Below are 21393 nucleotides of genomic sequence, written 5' to 3'. Positions count from 1 at the left end.
GGTCTAAATTTTTCACTATCATCTATGGAAGCGTGCACAAAAAAGTTTGACAACCACTGTTCTAGTGTCTTATTAGATGAACGGGGATAGGGGTTTAAATAGAGTTTAAAATGGATCATGTTTGTTATTGTGTCGAGTCATGACGACAAATAGATATATATTTTTTTAATTAACCGCCATTTTCTCATTACCTAACTTCAACATATTCACTGAGCAGCATTAAAAACGATGTAATTTGGAAATAAAATTAAGCTACGCTGGAAAATATAGCTGAAATTTTCACTCGGCCCGCCAACGTATTTTCTACTTCTCATTTAGCACGCGGAGGAAAATAATTGCACACCCCTGGACTAAGTTGTCGAACAGCAATCATATCTGGGATTAGTAAATTAAATGACAGTCATGGAATGCGCGATCTATTAGTAACCGTCTCAAATCAACACTTTAAGGTTAGAAAATATCGCCCCGATTACGTTGGAGTATTATAACACCGTCTATATTAGGGTTGCATTTAAAACGAACATGTTTTTTGTTTTGTTTTTTAAAGCCATCACTTCACGAATTGTGACGTCATACTCGATTAACATTCACAATCGAAAATATAGCGTAAAAATAGTTCCATGACGAAATAGGCCTCTAACCCCTGTCATATACGGACCAAAAATATATTAATCCAGGGCTATACATCGTCATGCAGCATTTTACGGTGGCGGTTATCATCATCAGAGCATTCAATGCGTACCAGGTGATCTAGCATACTTACTATAGCTGTTAACTGACTATTTCGAGGTTCCAACCATCCCATATCCTATACGCCTTCTATATCGGGTGGTAATCGTCCGTCGGCTGTTTTTAGAGAGTATTTACACAATTATGACATAATTATACAATTTTTTTTAACAACACAAATTTTTAAAGGCCATTTTTTTAAAGCATGTTTTAAATAGTGTTTTAAACGAATGCATTTTTGTTTGTGTTTTGTTTTGCCAATTCGTTTTAAATGCAACCCTAGTCTACATGCAAAAATGATTGAAATATAAATGTCGATAGGATTCGCTGAAGGATTTTTCTCAAAGGTGAATGCACTCCATGTGCAGCTATAATGCCTTGCAAGGTATTAAACTATGGCTTCGGCGACAATAAGTTTTTATTTCATGACGGATGATACAGCTACAATGATGTGTTGAACAAAAGTACAATCAAACATTATTAAAAAGTTGCGATATCAGGGCATTAAACCAGTTTCATGCTACATTTTACGACGAAGTGTTGTGGGTCTCGTAATACATGTTATCAGGCAAACTATTGAATGCATACATTACTCTCCTACAGCCCTACAAAAAAATTTTATATTCGATTTCTTGTTGAAGTCGCGTTTATGACGCATTTAAAGTAATATATATTTATTGATAAACATCGGCGGTATATATAAGCCCGTTTTCAAGAATATTGAATTGCATTGATATACTTGCTGACAACTACCAGGCGCCTCGAGTCATGGGTTCGCTGGCTGATGGAAGTAATGCGGGGCGTGGAGGGATCCTACAAACCAAGTACTACTGCAAGCTGGATAAATCATCTATGGTACAATGTCGTGTTAAATTAGAATATTCGACTGCTTTCACATTTATTCCGAGTACAGAAATTGATGATATATATAAACCGGTCAATATGATTTTTACTTTCTGGTCAAAATGGTGACTATGAAGTCAATTTTCGTACGCTGATTACAAATATGAAGTCACTTTTTTCTATCACGTCAAGATCTTTTATAAAATTTTGCAAGTCAGAACTAAAACAGTTGCTGTGAGGTCATAGTTATAACCATTGTGACATCATAAGAGGTGGTCAAAGTACTTACGATAGGCACTCATGTAGAAGTAGAAGTAACGGCGTCAATTTATACTCAAGTAGAAAGTAAAAGGTAAAAAGTAACTATTTAAAAGTAAAAAGTAACTATTTATAAGTAAGTATTCTAGCACTAGTTTTTGGCATCAGTATCAGTTTATTAATCTTTTCATCGTTTCACACCATCGCAAGACTGCGATACAATGAAAAGATAGGCGTCGAAACGACTTGGAGTAGTCTTTGAAATCAGACACCCACCTGGGCCTAGGCTATGCAAAAAAAAAGATGCATGCACATGCACAGCACGCTGATTAAACTGGATCTCGTGATTTTTTTAAGCTCTGAACGAGGAGTGTGCACGTTCTAAATACATTCGTAAAAAGTTTCGTCACTTGAGCGCCGATAAAAATAAAAGAGGGTGTATTTGTTGGACCTCAAATCAGAACACTCACCAAAAACCACCTATTTCATATTACCAAGACAGATTTAGAAAAAATACATGACTCTCTTTCATTGCATTTAAATTTCTTCGAAATACTAAGGATCCTGGTTATTTGGAGCGTATAGTTTAAAATGATAAAACCTCAAACCTAATTAAGTAAGTTCAGAGCTTCATAGGATGTGTGTCATATCATAGACGGACCTCTTGCCTGTAATGGGGAGTAAGCGCCCTTCATACAGCCGTTCTGGGGTAAAATTCGATTCGATTTTTGCAAAAATTGTGACGTGATGATCGAGTGAATTCTGACGGCAAATTAGAAATCAGCATCGTCAAATTATAGGTAACCTCGATTAATCGGTCTAACAAAGTATTATAAAGGATAAAAAATGTTGATGTATTACCGTCTGTACCGGCTCATCATATAGAAGTAGGCTACCATTTGGTCAGGTCATGTACTGACGATTCTTCATTTATCATTTATTCATCTACGATTTTCACGTATCTTCCCGCGTTGGCATTACGATTATGTCACACTAGAAACCATATTAGTGGTTTTATCAAGTATTACACAGTGCGGCGCATCTTTATACACCTTGTAGCGATAATGGATCCTCGATTGAATAATTGGGTTTTATCGATGCTAAGTCAAATATGCTTGATTAAGTCAACATGCTAGCCTGCGCTCGAGATTGGTATGTATTCTTTCAGCCAGCTCATGTTACTTCCTTTTCATCGCTTGCCATCTTTTGTTATCTTTAATTACTCCTAATTCGGTATGGAGTACATGCCTTTTTTTAATGTTCGAGGCCTATGTGGACGTTTGATTAGAAGACTACTCTCCAAGTCATTCAGCTTGCTATCTTTTCATTTATCACTACTCCTGTGATGTTTTGAAATGATGTATGTATTAACATTTTCAAGAGCAGACCTTGAGATTCATGTTATCCATCTAATCATACACATAGTAAATTTTAAACTCAGGTTATTCATATCTTTCAAGAACATGAATGTCGTCATGGAACTGAACTCAAGAAAGGAACCCTGTAATAGTCGAAGAATCCCGTTGCGATATGTTCTGCTGATAGACGTGAGTGCCAGCATGAAGAAACAAATAGGGAAGCAAGACATTACATTGCTTCAGAGGGTACAGGTAAATATCGACACATCCATATGTTCTGCCTGTTTTAAAATTGTGACGTGTACATAGAATAGTGTGCAAATCCAACCTAATAGACGGAGTATACATGGCTGCGATAAAGTAGCCTAACCCTAAACCAAGGATTGCGTCACTGTGTGATCTCGCCTCCACTTCAATTTTCTCCGCTTTCAGACGTTCGCGGAGTTGGTGGCGCGTAAAGTTGACGATACCGATTGGTTGTCAATCGTCACATTTTCAGATGATGCGAAGATCGATTTTCCTATGCAGCAAATGCTTCGACAAAACAGAGTAGAGAATTGAGCCCGTGACTACGACGTATACGACATGATGGAAATATTCTTCCTTGACAGCAATCGGCCCGAGAAGAAATTCAGAAGCTACAAACTAGACGCTGCACGAATTTAGAAGCAGGACTCATTAAAGCCTTGAAAGCGATACGAAGGTGACAATAAACAGCGTTATTCCAATGACTAAAGGATTCACAGAATGTTTCATAGGTCATGGAAAATATCATCGCCTTTTGCAGACACGAGTCTCACTATATTCCCTGTTGTTATGCCACTATTACTAGAGATGGTCAAATAAGCCAGCGTTGGAACTCAAGTAGAACTAAGTAAAAATTTCCAAGACATGTTACGATTACGTGAAGTAGCCTACCTCCAAATTATGGATTGGGTCGATGGATCGCACACTTTTAGTAGTAAATCGGAGATGGATACTTTCAAAATTGCAAAATGTGTCTTCGCGATCAACGCAAAATAACTAATGCCACTATACAAATAGGCATAATCTTCGAAAATATATTCGGTTACCGTGGTTCATGGGATATTTGACATGAATATTATGATAATTTCACTCGTAGAAGTGGCGCGAAGTTATGACAAAACTGTTTTTTCTACTTTTCAAAATACAAAACGTAAAAAGTAAGAAGTTCGACCTAAAAATAGCTGACGCAGAAGTGGAAGTCGTCTAAAATCATGACCTTTTGAGTGAAGTAGGCAAAATTTACGTGAGTACTACGAGACACTACAAGTATTTTCGTGACCACATCTAGCTATTACTGATATTCATATATATGATATTGTGGTGCAGAACTTCTCCATTGTATCGAGCGTTGTTTTTCGAATATATAGTAGACTGAAACCCGCGATATGGTTGGGAAAGAGCAAAACCACCATTCTAACTGTAGATCTTCAATAAGTAGCGCTCTACTTTCTGATAACTCAGGGCGCCTAAGATAAATGGACCATGTCGTGATTGTATCATCCTGTTCACCGACGGCGTGGCGAACTTGGGAGAATTGAAGTCAGAGAAGCTGATACGAAAATACCGAAAAATGCAGAAAAAGATGAAAAGAACATCATGTATCCCCGTATCAGCCTTGACAATAGGAGGCTACCGTCCTGATCTGTTGATCGAGGTAAATTTGAAACAATCATTCCATTTCCATACCGAGCTAAATCTGCGCCTAATTACAAAGTTTAATTCGATCCATATTTTGGAACGGTATCATCACTAATAAAACATTTTTTGACTGTCCATATATAATGGTTTCTTGAATAGAGTAGCGTGTATACATAATTACCTACAGATACGTTTAGATTGCCCGCAAGCTCGGAAGCGAGTCCTTCTATTGGCTGAACGACGAATATGATTTTGAAACGGACATGTTGGTGCCTATATTCCTAAGGTAATCGCCACGATAACAATATTGATCTATCAAGACACCAACTAACTTGTTCAGAGAACAGACAAGCATTAGTGACGTCGACATCAGAATATCCGCAATTTCAAACTGCTACTTCGAGCCAGTCAATATGCGAGCGAAATACCTTACCGTATGTATTTGCGGTTAACTTCGGTTAACGTATTATCGTATCTATTTGCAGATATCTTCGTGCGCAATTGCAGATATATATTAGATGTATTAGTGATTGAACTACTAAATTCGGTAACTCTTATTTATGTTGCTGGTAGTAAAAGTAATACATCAGATGCCAGTCACAAACCTCAACAACTTTCAGGGTGTTTCAGTCAATAAAGTTGAAATAAAAGATAACAAGAAGAGTAGAAAGATCAAGTCTCCAACGATTCTAAACTTTTTCATTCATTCACTACCGGATGAGAAGAACCTGGCTTTCAATCTACAAGTATCGGATCTACAGGTGCATCGATTACATAGTTTACTGAAGTATATAGCTACTTATATAAGCTATAGGCACAATCGGTTTCTTTTTCGCTGCGCCCTAGTAGGTGGAATGTCTGTCTTTCATTCCAGCTTGCATGACTGAGCGAGTTTGAACGTTCTTGAATTATATTTTTAGGATTTGAGCGATGACCGAGTCGCGGACTTAACAATCCGATACCTTGATTCGAATCTCTCGCTACAAACAATCCAAGATCACATTTTCCTCAGTACGATACCGCTGAATACATCGCTGAGGCAGAATCTGAATGCCGAGGGAGTAATGATATCGGACGAAGGTGTGTTCTTTCTCACATGCAATGTTTGGCTGTCACATTGACGTAGGGGCGGGCAACTTTTCCGCCCAGCGGGCCTGATATGAGAAAATGAAGTACTTGGCGGGCCGGATTACAGAATATATACTCTAATCGCGTATTTATCCACCTATACAATGAATAAATCGTATCTAATGTAAACTTCAAGATTAAAGCATAGAGATCAAAAACAATATTTAATGAATTTACTAGCAGTAGCCGTTGAAGTCAATCAGACATCTGTGTTCGGTAAAAGTTTTGAACAAGTTCTTTGAACTCTGGCTGCATGTCGTATGTAGAAACCCTTATTAAAGACTGCACGTGGACATAAGTCAGATTGGAGCGGAGCTTTGTCTTGGTCGAAAATATATGTACACCCGAGCAGAGCAAATAGTTTCATGTCCATCTTCCTCGGGTTGGATAACTTGGATTCATTCTGTGAATAAAATTTGTCAATACTTTCAGAATCGAATTTTACTTTCAAGGTAGAAACTAGGGATGGTGTGAACGCGAGGTTCACGTTCGCGTTCTGTGTGTGAACCTCGGGAATTTGGAGGTTCGCGTTCACAACAGAACCTTGGTAGGTTCTGCACTGTGAACCTTTTTCATATATTGCAATTTTCACTTCATTATAAATCTTTGGTTCCAATTTATTGCATTTCAACTGCGGGTCATTCTGTGCATGGCGCTGGCAGCATAAAAAAAAACTCAAAACGAGCATGCACTTTGACAATCTCAAAGATTTTACTTGCTTTGTTACAAAAATTTTGCTCTAAATATCCAACTTTCCGTTTGTGAATATATAGTGACTCTCTGCTGTGAGCTGACCGGCAATCACATAACATCACGAGCGACATACAAAACATGTAAAGAGCAATTCAACCAATCAATGAGATTGATATAGTTTTTGGATGTAACAAATCTAGCTAGCGTAGAGCTGTATATCTTCACTTCATATGTTGACTGTATCATTAAAACCAAATCCGTGCGATTGAGGTGTTGGCTACAGGTCTATAACTTTTGGGGTAGCCTAATATCGGTAGCAAGTATAAAAGCCTGCATTACACTCTGCCTAATACCAATGTAGCAATACTCATACACCGAATACATTGCCCGGTCTGGTCCAGGCCGTTAAGGCGTAAGCTGACAACACCTCTTCGAAATGATTGGCAAAGCGACGGATGATATTGATTTTATGGGAGTATTATATCATATGATTTCCCCACAGTTGACACATTTGCGACGTTCAAATCGCCAAAATGTACTTCAGCATTATGGCATTATGTTGCCCGAGTCGTCTCTAGGTATCGTGTACTGTACATGTACAATTGTACAATGTACATTAATATGGGCTATCACTTCATTGAAAGATAGGGTTGGAATTAGCAATATGACGTCACGTGACGTCACGAGGTTCACGTTCGCGTTCACACAGAACCTTTCAAAAAGGTTCGCGTTCACACGAACCTGAACCTTTCAGAGGTTCACACCATCCCTAGTAGAAACTCTCTGCGGGCCGGTCAAAATCCCTTCGAGGGCCGCATGTTGTCCGCCCCTGACGTAGAGTAACTGATAAGTGCTTGCAAAAGGATCTCGTCAGTTTTTGCTATCTCTTCCAATTTACAATTGCCTAGACCTGAGCAGGGATTTCAGAACTAGAGATCGCGTAGAATATATCAAATATAAAGAATATATTCTATACTTCAATTGCAGATAATATATGCACGTCTCTAGGGTTGCATTTAAAACAAATATCAATAAAAAATAAACATTTTTAAAAGATGCTTTTTATTGTTTTTTCTATTTTCTTTTGAAGCCATGACGTCACGAATATTCAATTGTGACGTGATGGTGGATTGACATTGACAATTGAAAATATAGGGTAAATATAACTCATTTTGACGAAACCTCTACGTACTATAGCTGCTGAACCGACTATTTTGAGAGTTCCAACCATCCCATATCACAGTGGTCGAGAAACTATGGCTCGCGAGCCATATATGGCTCTTTTGGGTATAAGATATGGCTCTTTGACATATTTTTAATTTTGTACCTAATTTTATCTATATTGCAGCAACCTGTTGGTAAATTTTCTTAACGACCAGAACAATTATTCTCGTGGAAACATAAACATGTCTTTCAGAGGTCAAGACAGTGGCGTATCCAGGGTTAAGGGCTAGGACCCCTCTATAAAATTCTCAAAGTTCAGGTACTGTGGCGCCAGCGACAACTATCGCTCGCGAATTCGATGTACATGACATCGCGTGCGGCGTAATCTTGATTGATCGAAGAGAATGGAAATCTAGTTTTCAAATACACATTGCCTTCCTGAATCACGACGAGAAATAAACTGCCCTGGAAGTGACAATCACAATTACAAATCCAAAGTACAAACAATGCTTAGCTATTCACATTCTTGATTGGTAAGTAGCTTTCTAGTACTACCGTTAAAATGAAGTAGGCCTGTAGTGCAACGTTCATGTTACCGCTGAATACTTTGAGAATTGAGAGGTCGATCAATATTTACATTTTCGGAATCAGTGTTGTAGTTATAGTAGAGTAATATGAGCTTTACCATGAATTGCGCTATCACATGATGACTAGCACCCTATGAGCTTTTACAGCAAAAATACGGCGCCACGAATTTTAGCTTGTGACGTAACAATGGATTGACATGTATGGCTCTTTGGAAGTTAAAATGGTAAATATAAAGCCAACACGGCTCTTCAGACGAAAAAGGTTCCCGACCACTGCCATATCGTATACGTCGGCTATATCGGTTGGTCATTGTCCGTAGGCTCATACAGCATGTGTTTTGGAAAGCATTTGCACAATTATGGCATAATTTTACGCGTTTTACGTGTTTTAAACAACCATTTGTTTCAAATACAACCCTACACGCCTCACTATTACTTTCAATTCGTAATTTAAGCGCAATTATCGAACTGCTGTGCGTACCTCATGCTCGACAACTGCATCGGAACATCCTGGACAGATGCCCAAGACGCCATTGTGAAGATTGCAGAAGAGAAATACAAAAGCATAAGCATTGGTTGCATAGCAGAGGCAAAGATTAAGTTGAAGTGCGTTTTTCCATTATACCGCGGCACTATAAATTTTATTAGCTAACAAACACATTGCGTTCACTAAACCTTATAATTTACTAGTATAATGGTAGTTTTCTAGGTCAAGATTCCTATAGCGTAATTCGTCATTGGTCTGTATAAGTATGAATATTATCAGAATGAAGAGGGATATACAAAATTGTTCAGTTGAGCTACAAAAGTAATGCTCACGTGTCACGGGTCCAGTTTAATAAATAACCATACCGATGCCATAAACACTTATATATACATGGGGAACTGCAAAACCATAACCGAACTCAGAATTTGGTCGTTAAATTTGATGTAGGCTAGTAGGCTACACATCGTGTGAACAGTAGCGTACTATCGAAATTAATGCACCTGGAACGTATAAAATTTTGTAGAGAGACTATACTAAAATAGCTTGCGGTTTTCTGACAGTAAAATCCCAGTAGAACTTCGTCTTGATATGTTTTAGAGAGAATCCACAACATCTATTGGAACAAGCTTGCCGAGAAATGGACGCACTCAAATTGGAAGTCAGCTCGATTCTTTCACAAGATGGCGATCGTGCTGCTCGCGTCGCGATATTGCACAAGGAGTGGACGGAGAGGATTGCCCAGGCCCAAGTTACCTTGCAGACCGCAGAGTAAGAAATTATGTCATTCCATCGAATGCCTGGTTGGGTATAGTTATTAGTCAAGTCGGAAGCATATTTGACATCGGTGCGAAACATCGAGTGTCAAAACTGCGAGGCAATTTGATATTATGACACTCGTTGTCCAGACGAGAATGAAATCCAATTACAGCGGCAGAAGTTTCTCAATTCTTGCGTGCATGGAAAGTTCAATCGAAACCGAAAGTCCGGTCGGGGGAGGGGTATTCAAGGGCGAACAACCGTTTGTTAATGAAGCGATGAAAAGTAAACTAGCTGAAGAGAAAGAGGTAGACTGTACTGCACAGTGCACACTTGTTGAGTGCAGATTGCTTGTTGGATTTGATTCCATTCAAGTAATGCTGTTAGTTTTATTTTAATGCATTGATTTTTTCACTCAGAACCTTGAGTCTGTAAGAAGACTAAACACAAAGGGAAACATTGATATAAAGTAAGTAATTCTCATTGTAAATTCAAGTTCAAGTTTATTCATAAAATTTCATCACTTCAAAACATCATAAGACCGCAATACAATGAATGATAGGAAGATGCCGAAACGACTAGTAGTAGTCTTAAGATCAGACACCCACCTGTGCCTAGGCGATGTAAAGAGGAGGCATGCACACGGAATGAAAGTAAAAGAAATAATATAAGGTGGCAAGAGATAAAATCAGATGACAAGTGACGGAAGGCGAGATCGATATGTCAGGTCGTGGTCCGGCTGACTAATATTCATTCAGCAGAAATTGCTTGTAATTTATGGCATATACATATTAACTGAGTTAACTACTGTCATTACAGTGTGGTCAAGGAAAAGGCTGATAAGGCGGTACCAGTCGGTGATATCGAGACGATGCATTCTTGCTATGAGGGTAAGTTCTATGATGACGATGACCGGCATCGTACATGAGGTAATGGGCCATAACATTCCTATGTTGTTACAATTGAAATTCCAGCGACAAATGGTTATTGCAGGATCATTGATTTTGAAGCAATTTAATTTTTTTAATCCCAAGATCGGTGCATGTATAAATTCGATCGTAGTTGTGGAAATTTCCGAAAAATCGATGGTTCTGTAAGCTTGATAATTTCTGAAAGGGAACCATGCAGGACTTGAAAAATATTGAGAGCTATTTCCTTAGAGTTAGACCAGGGGTTCTCAACCTGGGACGCGCGAGAAATTTTTGTCAATTTTGTCAATGTCTGTATAAATTTTCACTAAACATGTGTTTCACAACCATTCTGAAGATACGATTATTGAAGACTAAACTTAATTCGTATTCTAGAAAGCTTGACAAACTCATACTCCAGCAGTCGCGCTCAACGGAGTATAGGCTGACTTCAACTTCATTTGAGCAAATTTTTGATATTCTTTGAAGATTTAGAGAAATTCCTACGTGCAAGTCATTCGTTACTTTATAACTTTGGCAGCAGCCTGAAGCTCTGTGTGCTACGTAGCTGTTGTTGATAGCTGACGAACTGCACTGCCTAAGACAGACTTAGATGCAATATAGGTTGCCCGGTTTCGCCCTCAATTTGGCTATAAATCAACACAATTTAATTCATTTCCAAAACTGATCAAATTTAGCATGGCAGAACAGAACGACGCCGTGCTCTCTGTAGTCACTACCAGCATCAGGATTACTCTCAGTGCAACCTACCTTGAAATTAATTGATGTCCTTTTCAGTGTTTTTTTGTTATTTTCAAACAAGTTTGGGGAAGTTTGTCAGCATGTAAAAGACTAAACAACTGTAATGCGGATTCAAAATTGGCGTAAGATATACCTTATGTATACCATTATATCAGGGGTGGGCAGCCCGTACGGCCGCATGTGGCCGTAGAAGGGAATTTGTGCGACCGTCGACGCCTAATTCAATTAGTATGTGTTGGCAGCCGTAGACCTGCAAATTGCAATTACGAATTCACTCCCGAATTTTCGAGAGATTTTGTTTAATCTTGAAATTTTCTTCGCGCTCCGCGCAATTCAACAAGACTTCATTTTTCGATTTTAATGCAGTAGCGCCCTTCTTAATTGGAGCAGGAATGGGAATCCTCAAGAAATAACAATTCATTCGCGGCTCTGCAAAATTTTCGCGCTCCGCGCGACAATATGCACTCACAGCAACTATTCATAACATTGCCACTCGCAATTTCGGTGCGTACAATAGGCCGTTGTGAAAAGTAGAATAGTCCGGAGTTCACCGGGAATGGATATGCACAATTTACCATAGGTATTTTACATCCAGATCGTTCATTGCGGCTATGCCCTGGAATGCGGCCTTAGGCTACATAAGTAATCGAAATGCGGCCATGATTAGCAGGAAGGTTGCCCACCTCTGTATTAGATGATGTGCTCTTTTTTACATGACGATAAATGTAAGGGGGGTCAAGGGGGGCGCGATATTTTTGACCATCGCCAAGGGAGGCGCGTGTCAAAAAAGGTTGAGAACCGCTGAATTAGACTGTTGTTATCTCTATGTGAGGGAATATTCGTTGAACTGTTTGAGCACACTCCACACTACCATAATATTTGTTACATGCAGTGATTTATGACTGACTAGACCAAGGAATAGCAACCATTCCACATGCATGCAGCTCAATAATCGTGACTTCTTACACCGATCAAATATGAATTACTATGAAACATACGTTTGTCAATGTGTTCATCATTGTTTTGTAGATCTGAAGGCTGTGAAGTTATTCGGTACGGTAGATGAGGAATACCTTCGCTATCTGGATGAAGAAATAAAGCATAGGCGACAGTTAGAAAAGACAAAGAAGGATCTGGAAACCGCAGTTGAAAATGAAGACGTCGCGTCTGTGTCACAGCTGATATTAAAACTCGAGGAATTGAAGAAAAACGGAAGCCTGAGCTTTCATAATGGAGACGAGGAAGCGATAAAGCAAGCAAAAGTATTTCGTGCTGCACAAACAGAAAAGGAAGAAGCCATGAGGAAAGATGTCCAGGAATGTCTCCCACTGTTAGAATTAGCGATGCTACCATGTAACTTGGACCAATTATCACTAGGAATCGATGCAATGCAGCGTATGTTACCAAAATTAAAAATCCACAATATGCACGAAGAATATGAGGGAATATTAAATCAGGCAATTTGCAATCGCGACACGTTGAAGGAAAAAAAGCAGCAGATACTCAACGATATTCAAAGATTATCGGCTGATTTGAAACTTCCTCCGACACCAGAAAACGCACATACTTTAAACGCAGCCCTTGAAAAATTGAAAGCGTTGAAAATAGAAGCGGAAGGTTACGATGTATTTACATCAATTAACGAGGCCGAATTGTACCAAGTGACAAATAGTCTGGAGCAGCTCGAAGACAATGCTGAGAAAGCTGCAAAATTAAGGGCAAAATTAGACAAGGCGATACAATCACGCGATTTCGAAAAATTGACACAGGCGCTGAACCGCGCGAAGAAAACGCCATTGATTAAAAGCGATGAACTATTGGAAGCAAAAAAGCTAGTGGAATTTCTCAATCCCGAAAATCGACAAGGGGCTTTAGCCAACGCGATTGAGGACGAAGATATTGAAATGATAGAAAAGGCATTGCTCGAAATGAAGGAAGCTAATGTCGAGAACGTCTCGCTTGTAAAAACTGCAGATGATGCGATACACAACCTCAGAAAAGATGTGCGCCGCAAGGATCGACAACAAAGACGGGAAGGACGCGCGGCGGAAAAACGCAAAAATGCGCTGGACCAGTTAAATGCGACTCTTACAGAAGCGACGGAAGCACACGACTTGGCTGGACTTGAGAAAGCTGTGAATAATCTTGATATCGGTGACTTTACGGATGAAGATGTTGAAGCGGCTGTAGAAGCGAGGGCGGTTTTAAAAGAGCTCAGGATATCTTACATACGGAAAAGACTAAATAAAGGGATAAAGAAACGGGATGCTGAAATACTCGAGAATGCCGTCATGGGTGCAAGATATTGGAGGTGAGAGTCCCGGATATCATATTTTGGAATCCAACCTGTCTAAGTTTCGGACTCAGTATATTATCGTCATTAATATCGTCATGTCACTCATCATTGACCAAATTTCGCAAAAGAACTCCGGCGTTACGGCTTAAAAGAACTCGACAATAGTTGTAGAGCACCGTAAATCAAGATCTATCCATGTTCTGAAGATAGGAACTCAAACAGAAATTTACATGAAATTTTATTATATATCACAATATTATGGCCAAGTTCCATTGCGTTTCCGTATTTGCTTTAAATTTCTACTATTGCCTACATACCGCAGTTGTAATCTCCTACATAGTGTTCAATAGCGTTTTATGAATTATTTCTTAGTTTAGAGCAGCACGTGAAAAAAGAATACGAGGAGGCCGAGGCATTGATGAATTATCTCCTTGAGATGGTCAAGCTTCGAAAGGAAATCGCCAAAATGTCACGAGCGACAATTTCCGAAGTTCATTCCTACAGCGCGCCTCCAAAAGTAGTGAAGGTTGTCATGCAGGCGATATTCGTCATTCTGGGTGAAGATTTAAAAGGGCTGGTGGGTATACTACAACACTGGACCGCTATTATTTGACAAATATATACACAGATGTATTATTGCAATGTGCCTCAGCTTCGGAAATTTATATAATGATATTCCTGTCGACTTATACGAAGTACCCGGTTGCTAAATGGTGACATGAGTAAATTCAGCGTGAAATCGGATGAAAGACTATCCTCTCTGGTGTAGCCTATAGTAATAGTAACTATAACGATTGAATGGCCAAATCGCCTAAGGAATTGTCGAGAACGGTTACTTTGAAAAAAGAACATGAGTTTGAGTGTCATATTATCGATCGCCAATCACTTTTCTACACAGACCTGGATGAAATTACAGACTTTGATGAGGACGTTGGGCAACAATTCAATGACAAAGCGGATAATCCGTTTCCGCATCGATAAGTTGCCGTCGCAAAGGGCAGAAAAAGCCACGAAATTGATAAAAGGCTTGAAGCTAGATGAAGTCGAAGTTGTGAGCAAAGTAGCCGCCACATTGTATGCATGGGTAAGCTGATCAGAGATATCGCGTGAAGCCCCAAACTAATTAGGACCCTAATACGGTATAGTAGGGGTGCTGACACGTCGATCGGGTAGCAGTAGATTATGACTTGGAAGAGCGTGTTTAATATTTATATCGGCAGAATAAAAAAGAGCGTATGAACGTGGATAATATTTCAGATTGGATTCAACATATAAGTGCGAATCCGTGTTTTCTTTTATGAACGCAATCGAAATTGAACAACGTGGTATCCTAAAGGCCTACGGTCGACTGCGTGCTTATACGGATGTCACTGATATATCTGACATAATAATAAGTAAATGGTGGTCCATTTTTTTCTAGTTCTCAATTTGAAATTGCCGCTCAGGAGTTTTAGTCAGGCCAGGAAACAGTTCAAGTGTCAAAAAGGTACATTGTGACGTGTCTTGGAATGTTTACTGGAGTCCTTGAAAAAATGTAATTCCATCGCAACCATGCAGACAGAAATTGCCCACAGCAACTTCGAGCACATATTATATACCCTGTAAGGCTGTTTAAATTTCTCCGCTATGTTCAGGCGAGGTTCGTCCTTACGGAAGTCGATCAGTTGGCTGATCAGCAGAAAAGAGCTGCACAAGATTCCAAGGATCAGCACGACAAGGAAGAGGTAGCTTTGTATGAAAACGAAATAAGCGAACCAGAAAACATCTCGCCGCAGAATGCCACCGATTCCGACGACTCTTCTGATTCAGGCCAAGATGATTAACGAGTGGATGATGTGCTCCTATAATATATTTCATTATTTCTTGCACACTATAGATATGAGAAGTATAGTTTAAATCGATCCTAGTGAGACATGACACAGTATAATCGTGAACATGTGTAGTAAATACATTCCACTGCAAGTGATTCTAACTTGCTCTGAACGCGCCAGAATCACATACTTATTTTTCATCTACAGAGCTATATGATATCGATCTCCATTTTAAAAATTTAAGGTCAAGTCGACAAGTCAGTATTATCATATTATTATATTATATTATATTATATTATATTATCAGTATTATCAATATTCATATAGTATAAAGCTCGATTTAGGCTGGTGAAGCAAAGAATTCAGATTATCTAAAATTGATGCGATACCCTTGGTACATTGTAGATTTAAAAATATACATCCTGATGATGGATGAGAGGCTTGAAATGCTGCCGGTTATCAATTGACTATATTGGAGATATGAATCTCACATATCAAGATATTTTCCCCATGACATAAATTGTAAATAATAATGTACTGCCCTGTAAGCAGTCTGGACCATACAAATGACATGTAATAACATCATCGATATATAGGCTATATATATTGTTTTGTAATATTTGATATTCAACTGACAGGTAGTATTAATCGATAGAATAATAACCGACAATTTAACGGTCAAAACATAGAATGATCAATATATAGCATTATTTGGATTTGGGAACATGGTCTCCTACTATTGCTTTCATGCAATTTTGCTTGGGATTATTCTGGTGAGAAACTTGCGAAACTAGGGAGATAAGCAAAAACACCGCAGTCGTATATGCATATCACACACAAGGTATTTATGGTTGTACCTGTACAGAACTGATATAGTGGAGAAGCTGAGCCTGTCAGGTGACTATTGCATAGGGTGACCATACTTTGGAATCGGGAAAGGATGATACCTTTACCAAATCAGAAAAGTTAGTTGATCAAGACTCAAAACAGCCGATAATCTGTCCATTTTTTAGTCAACCACCATACAACGTGATGAATAAAAACAGAATTTCGGGTGCTGGGAGAGAAAGTTGACCTGTCTTTTATTTTAGCCAACCGACCCCGACGTGGGAAAAATTACCATATTTTCCTCCGGTTTTGAAATTTTGAAAAAGTGTCCTCTTGTCAGATTTCCAAAATATGGTGACCCTATGTTACACTTCCTATTGGAGCATAGAAGGTAGGTAGTATATAGTCGGTGATTATATGACCCACAGTTTAGTGGTCAGCAAACGTTTTAACTACCGGTAATACGAATATACGCAACAAAGGCGAAATCATTGTCAAGTCAGCACAATACAGTCACGTGATTTGAGTTGTTTGGATAACTGGGAAGAGCATTGACCATCCCCTATACATAACAGAATGGCTAATAATTACACTCAGCCGTACTACAAAAGAAATAGCCTAAACTATGCACACGACATAAGACGAACCTCTCAAGGAGCTGCCCAGATAACCGGAGACAAGTCCTCCAGATGAATATGTCGATTAGGTCGGAATACAGCGATCGCTCAAAAATCGAGATTTCAACTCCGACTCAAGACTCGGAGGAAATGAACGAAAAGGTCAAAAAGTCTGGATCGCCGAAGCGCAAGTTGAAAAATGCTGTTGAATCTCGCGATCTCACGATATTGAAATATGCTTTAAAAGATGCAGTTCAAGACCCGTCTGTAAAGAACGGGCAATTGATCGAGGCGAGAAATCTGATGATGTTCTTAGATCCTGCGAGGAGGTGTGCTGCATTGGACAATGCAATAGAACAACAAGACATTGAAATGATCGAAGAAGCTTTGCTTGATATGAAGGAGGCAAGGATCGATGATGACGAGCTATTTGATACTGGTGTAAGCGAACTACGTCGCTTATGTAAAATTCGACACGAAGAAAAGCGTAGGAGACGCGAAAGTCGCGCGGAAGCAAAGCATAAAAGATCACTAGAGAAGCTAATCAGGTCTCTAAAGAAAGCTGTTCAATCTCGTGATCTGAAGCGCCTCGAAAAAGCTGTTAACAACTTGGACAACAGCGGTTTTACCGAGGAAGAGATTCCGAATTCTACGAAAGCTAAAGAAGTTTTAACAGAATTACGGATTGAAAGTATGCGAGAAAGGCTGAATGAAGGAATCGAAAAAAGTGATGCGCAACTATTATACGCAGCTCTAATGGACGCCAAATGCGGAGGGCAAGTGACTTTCATAATACTATAATAATCATAGTAGCGCCATTCGTTGGAAATTAGTGAAACCTCTCATAAATCTATGTCGTAGAATGTGCGGACTGTCACTATGTTGATAGATGGCTTGGCACGATGCAATTACTCTCTTGATCTTCTTTATGTTTCCGAAAGTATTTAGACGGAGACGATTGCAATCGAAAAAAGTACGCGAAGATCGCAGCCCCAAAATGCATCCCTATACTTCCACGTTGTATGTTAGGCGACAATACACGTTGGTAAAGCTACAGTGGAGAGTCATTGTACGTGTAGCTTCATCGAGGGGTACGATTTCTATCATTTACAAAATCTTTCGGATAGCAATTGTGGTGGTTTCTGTGGCACTATGATTCAAGCTAATGTTGACTGTACCAAAATGAAGCCAAGTCTGTATTAGCCTACTTCAATATATTAGGTGTATTGTATTCATCGCCGAACAGGTTTGAAAAATACATGGAAGAAGAATACGCAGAGGCTGAAAGTTTACTCATCCACCTGATAGAGATGACGAAACTTCGACAAGAAAGCTCTAACATGTCGGGAACAATGACCGAAATGCAATCTTATAAGGCACCACCCGAAGTTGTGAAAAAAGTCACGAAAGCTTTCTTCATCATTCTAGGAGAAGATCCAAAAGAACTGGTAAAATATTCTATCATAATGCTTTATACTTAATAAAGCACATAATATACTCAACTCAAAACATTGCTATGACCAGCCAAGCCGACAGCAGGATCTTGTAGCGATGCCGATGTAACATATTCTTGTTGATAAACCCATATCTTAGGCCGACGCCAAAATCTGGTATATAACAATTATAACTTCAAATTAGTGATAATTTTTTTTGGAAAATACATCCCACATCAATTTTCTTTATTCACAATGAATTTTACTATGAATTTTCATTCCATTAGGCACATAATAATATTTCATGAAACAAAACTTTCCAACATGTCCACGTATAAGTGAACTCCAATTACCGCCATAGATCAGTCCTATTGCACGGAATATAGGACTCCCATACATTGATTTTTGCCGACAATTTAATAGTAGAAAATTACCTTCAACCTTTCAAACACCATCAGGTAATCACGATCTGAACAAGGCAATGATCTGTTCAATTTTCATAGTAATGGAGCGATAGACTCCACATTTCACAGTGGTAACAATATACGATGCTTATAACATGAAATAAAAGTCAACCGCAATGACCAAAAAGCACGGTGGGTGAAATGTTGACGCCATTAGACACGTCGATAAATACCGGCTGGAGTTGGCCGATATCGGTATTACTACGAAGATAGAAATCAGCCTTAATAGATCGACATGCCGATTTATCGGTTCCCTGATAACACTGAGTCGATATTATTCTTTGAAGGAAACATCGGTATTGGTAATTAGAGGTAAAATAGATCGACAATATTCGTGACGTCATGTCAGAGAACTATAATCTGTGACTGTTAGACTGGAAATATTGATATATTTCTTATAGCTTACAGGTTTCCAGATGCATACTTTCTAGGTTATGTCATGTCATTCATAGCAATGGCTATAAAAATATATGTTCTAAAGTTTTGAATATCGCCCGAATATATTGGGGTTATCGGTGAAGGTGCTATAGTTATCGGTTTATCGATATCGGTCGGGCACTAGTTTTGACCTATATAAACAGGATGCTGATAAATCCCCCGTGTCCATATTCATATTATGATGACATTTACTGTTCTCATAATCACAGACCTGGGAGAGGATGCAGCACCTGATGGTGAAATTAGACCGGAATTCGGTCGCAAAAAGAGTGAAGCGATTTCGCATTAAAAGATTGCCAGTAGAAAAAGCTGAGATGTCGAGAAGATTACTGAAAGATTTGGACTTTGGCCAAGTGAAAGCCGTGAGCAGTGCGGCCGCAACTATATTTGCTTGGGTAGGTTATTCGTCATAAGGATATGTAGCCAACTGCGACATGAGGATAATAGTACTTTGAAACTGTTTAGACGAAATTTGTCGTGAAAGAAGTGGAGTACACGCAAGAAAAGCAACGAAAGAGAAACCACGATGACCAAGCAATGGCGGACGACGAAGAATTAGAGAATTACGTCGACTACAGCAGCGATACGAGCTGCGTTTCATGATACTAAACGGAACTATAATTCGTATAGCATACGACAATGAAGCAATTTAGAAAAATCATTGCCGTATTAGCTGAAAAGCTTTTGATTCGCATGTGATAGAGTTCTTGATAATCGTGTCGGACTGAGCAGAGTGTTGTGTTTCAATCTTAAGACTTTACCTATCTACCTAATTACTGCCTTTTTCGCCGCAGATTTACACCTCACGCTCAGCACCGCAATTCCGTGTATACGTGAGATATATCCTTATTATTCGTTTCGATGACATATCTTTATGCTGCTTCATGGCCCACAATAGTGAATAAATCATGCATTTCGGAATGTTCAACCATATTACCCCTATCTGTGAATTTGCGTGACTGTGCATTTGTGCAAGCTTGGCGTACCGTTTTTGTGATTTTTATTCAATTATTATACATAAAATAGCAATAATTTCATAAATGCAATTCTTTCGGTTTGGCTCGTCCCCATCATTAGGTCATCTCATCGCAGTCATTGTCGAAGGCGAATTTATAGTTGAAGTCGTAGTAGAAGCCGCGCCGCTAATTAGCGTTCGTATGCGTTTATTGTTCATATCAAGTTTATGATGGTTGGTGGATAATTTGGGTGGGTATTAGCGGGGGAGTGATAGAGGCAGGGGAAAGGTTGGGATTATGGGATGTGATGGGAGGTTAGGATGCTTGGGATAGGTTTTGGGTGAAATGGTTGGGTTTTGTCGGTCGATAAGTACAATTTATCGCGCACTATCGGATAGCTTTCGTTATTGTCGGAGTTTGTGGTCCGTCGTATACGTTGCGCATGGTTTCGTCGGGTTTAGCGTCGATAGCCATTCGCAGGTCTGTATATACCAGATTTCACGCGCGGTAAATGAACGTTATTCTACCAGTTCCGAATAATTGTCGGACGACTGTGCATTTCGAGTTCGGTTGGTGAAGTTGAGATCCAGATGCTGGTGTTGTGATAAAATCTTCAAAATACCCTGATGGATTTTCTGTGACGTGTCACAGTCGCTTAAATGCCACATCGAAAAGTGCAACGCAATTTACAATCCATAGTTTCATAACATTTCTTGATTAATATTGCCAGTGTGAAAAGAAAAAGAAAGTAAGTCTGTGCCACGCGCTACTGGTGAAACATTAGAGCTGTATGGGAATTCACGCGCAGTCGCGCAAGGTTCTCACTTCACAAGCCCTTCCCTGTCACGCGGAGGCCGGTGGACAATTACATCATACATAGATTAGAAACTAAAGGTAGATTTTAGACTTTATAGCGCCGAACTGTAACCATGAAGTCAGCTCACGTAACAACGGCCACAAAGTTATTACAATGGCTAACATCCCTTTATCCCAAGAATGGTGTCACGTGACTGCATTGTTCGGTTATGGATTGGTCGTGATCACACACGAACCCAACTAACTCCATAGATATTACTGAGTTTCAGCACGACCAATGCTCATCAACGATTTGTCGTATCGTACCATATCTATTTTCTTGTTTTTGTAAATAAGCATTGTTCTATCTCCATAGCGACCGCGTCGACGGGACAGTATCACCGTATAGTTCACTAG

The 21393-nt window shown here is 39.3% G+C and overlaps 1 protein-coding gene across 1 annotated transcript; it reads left to right on the top strand.

Moving 5' to 3' along the window:
• Positions 1-1356: 1356 nt before the first annotated feature.
• LOC145446621 (uncharacterized) lies at positions 1357-20274 on the top strand. The gene is made up of 22 exons (XM_080324968.1): positions 1357-1584; positions 3291-3440; positions 3621-3737; positions 3800-3891; positions 4677-4869; positions 5051-5139; positions 5194-5287; positions 5474-5614; positions 5774-5933; positions 8881-9031; positions 9510-9680; positions 9841-9976; positions 10088-10137; positions 10488-10558; positions 12368-13649; positions 14007-14211; positions 14533-14718; positions 15269-15454; positions 16891-17670; positions 18069-18338; positions 19435-19620; positions 19691-20274. The coding sequence occupies exons 1-22, from the start codon at positions 1498-1500 to the stop codon at positions 19826-19828; spliced, it is 4935 nt and encodes a 1644-aa protein (XP_080181094.1). The 5' UTR covers positions 1357-1497; the 3' UTR covers positions 19829-20274.
• Positions 20275-21393: the final 1119 nt, after the last annotated feature.

This window comes from Botryllus schlosseri, chromosome 9 (assembly GCF_051294905.1).
Source record: "Botryllus schlosseri isolate E-star chromosome 9, Bs_hap1, whole genome shotgun sequence".
Taxonomy (NCBI): domain Eukaryota; kingdom Metazoa; phylum Chordata; class Ascidiacea; order Stolidobranchia; family Styelidae; genus Botryllus; species Botryllus schlosseri.
Note: the sequence above shows the minus strand (reverse complement) of the source record. Positions and strands in the feature narration are given on the sequence as shown.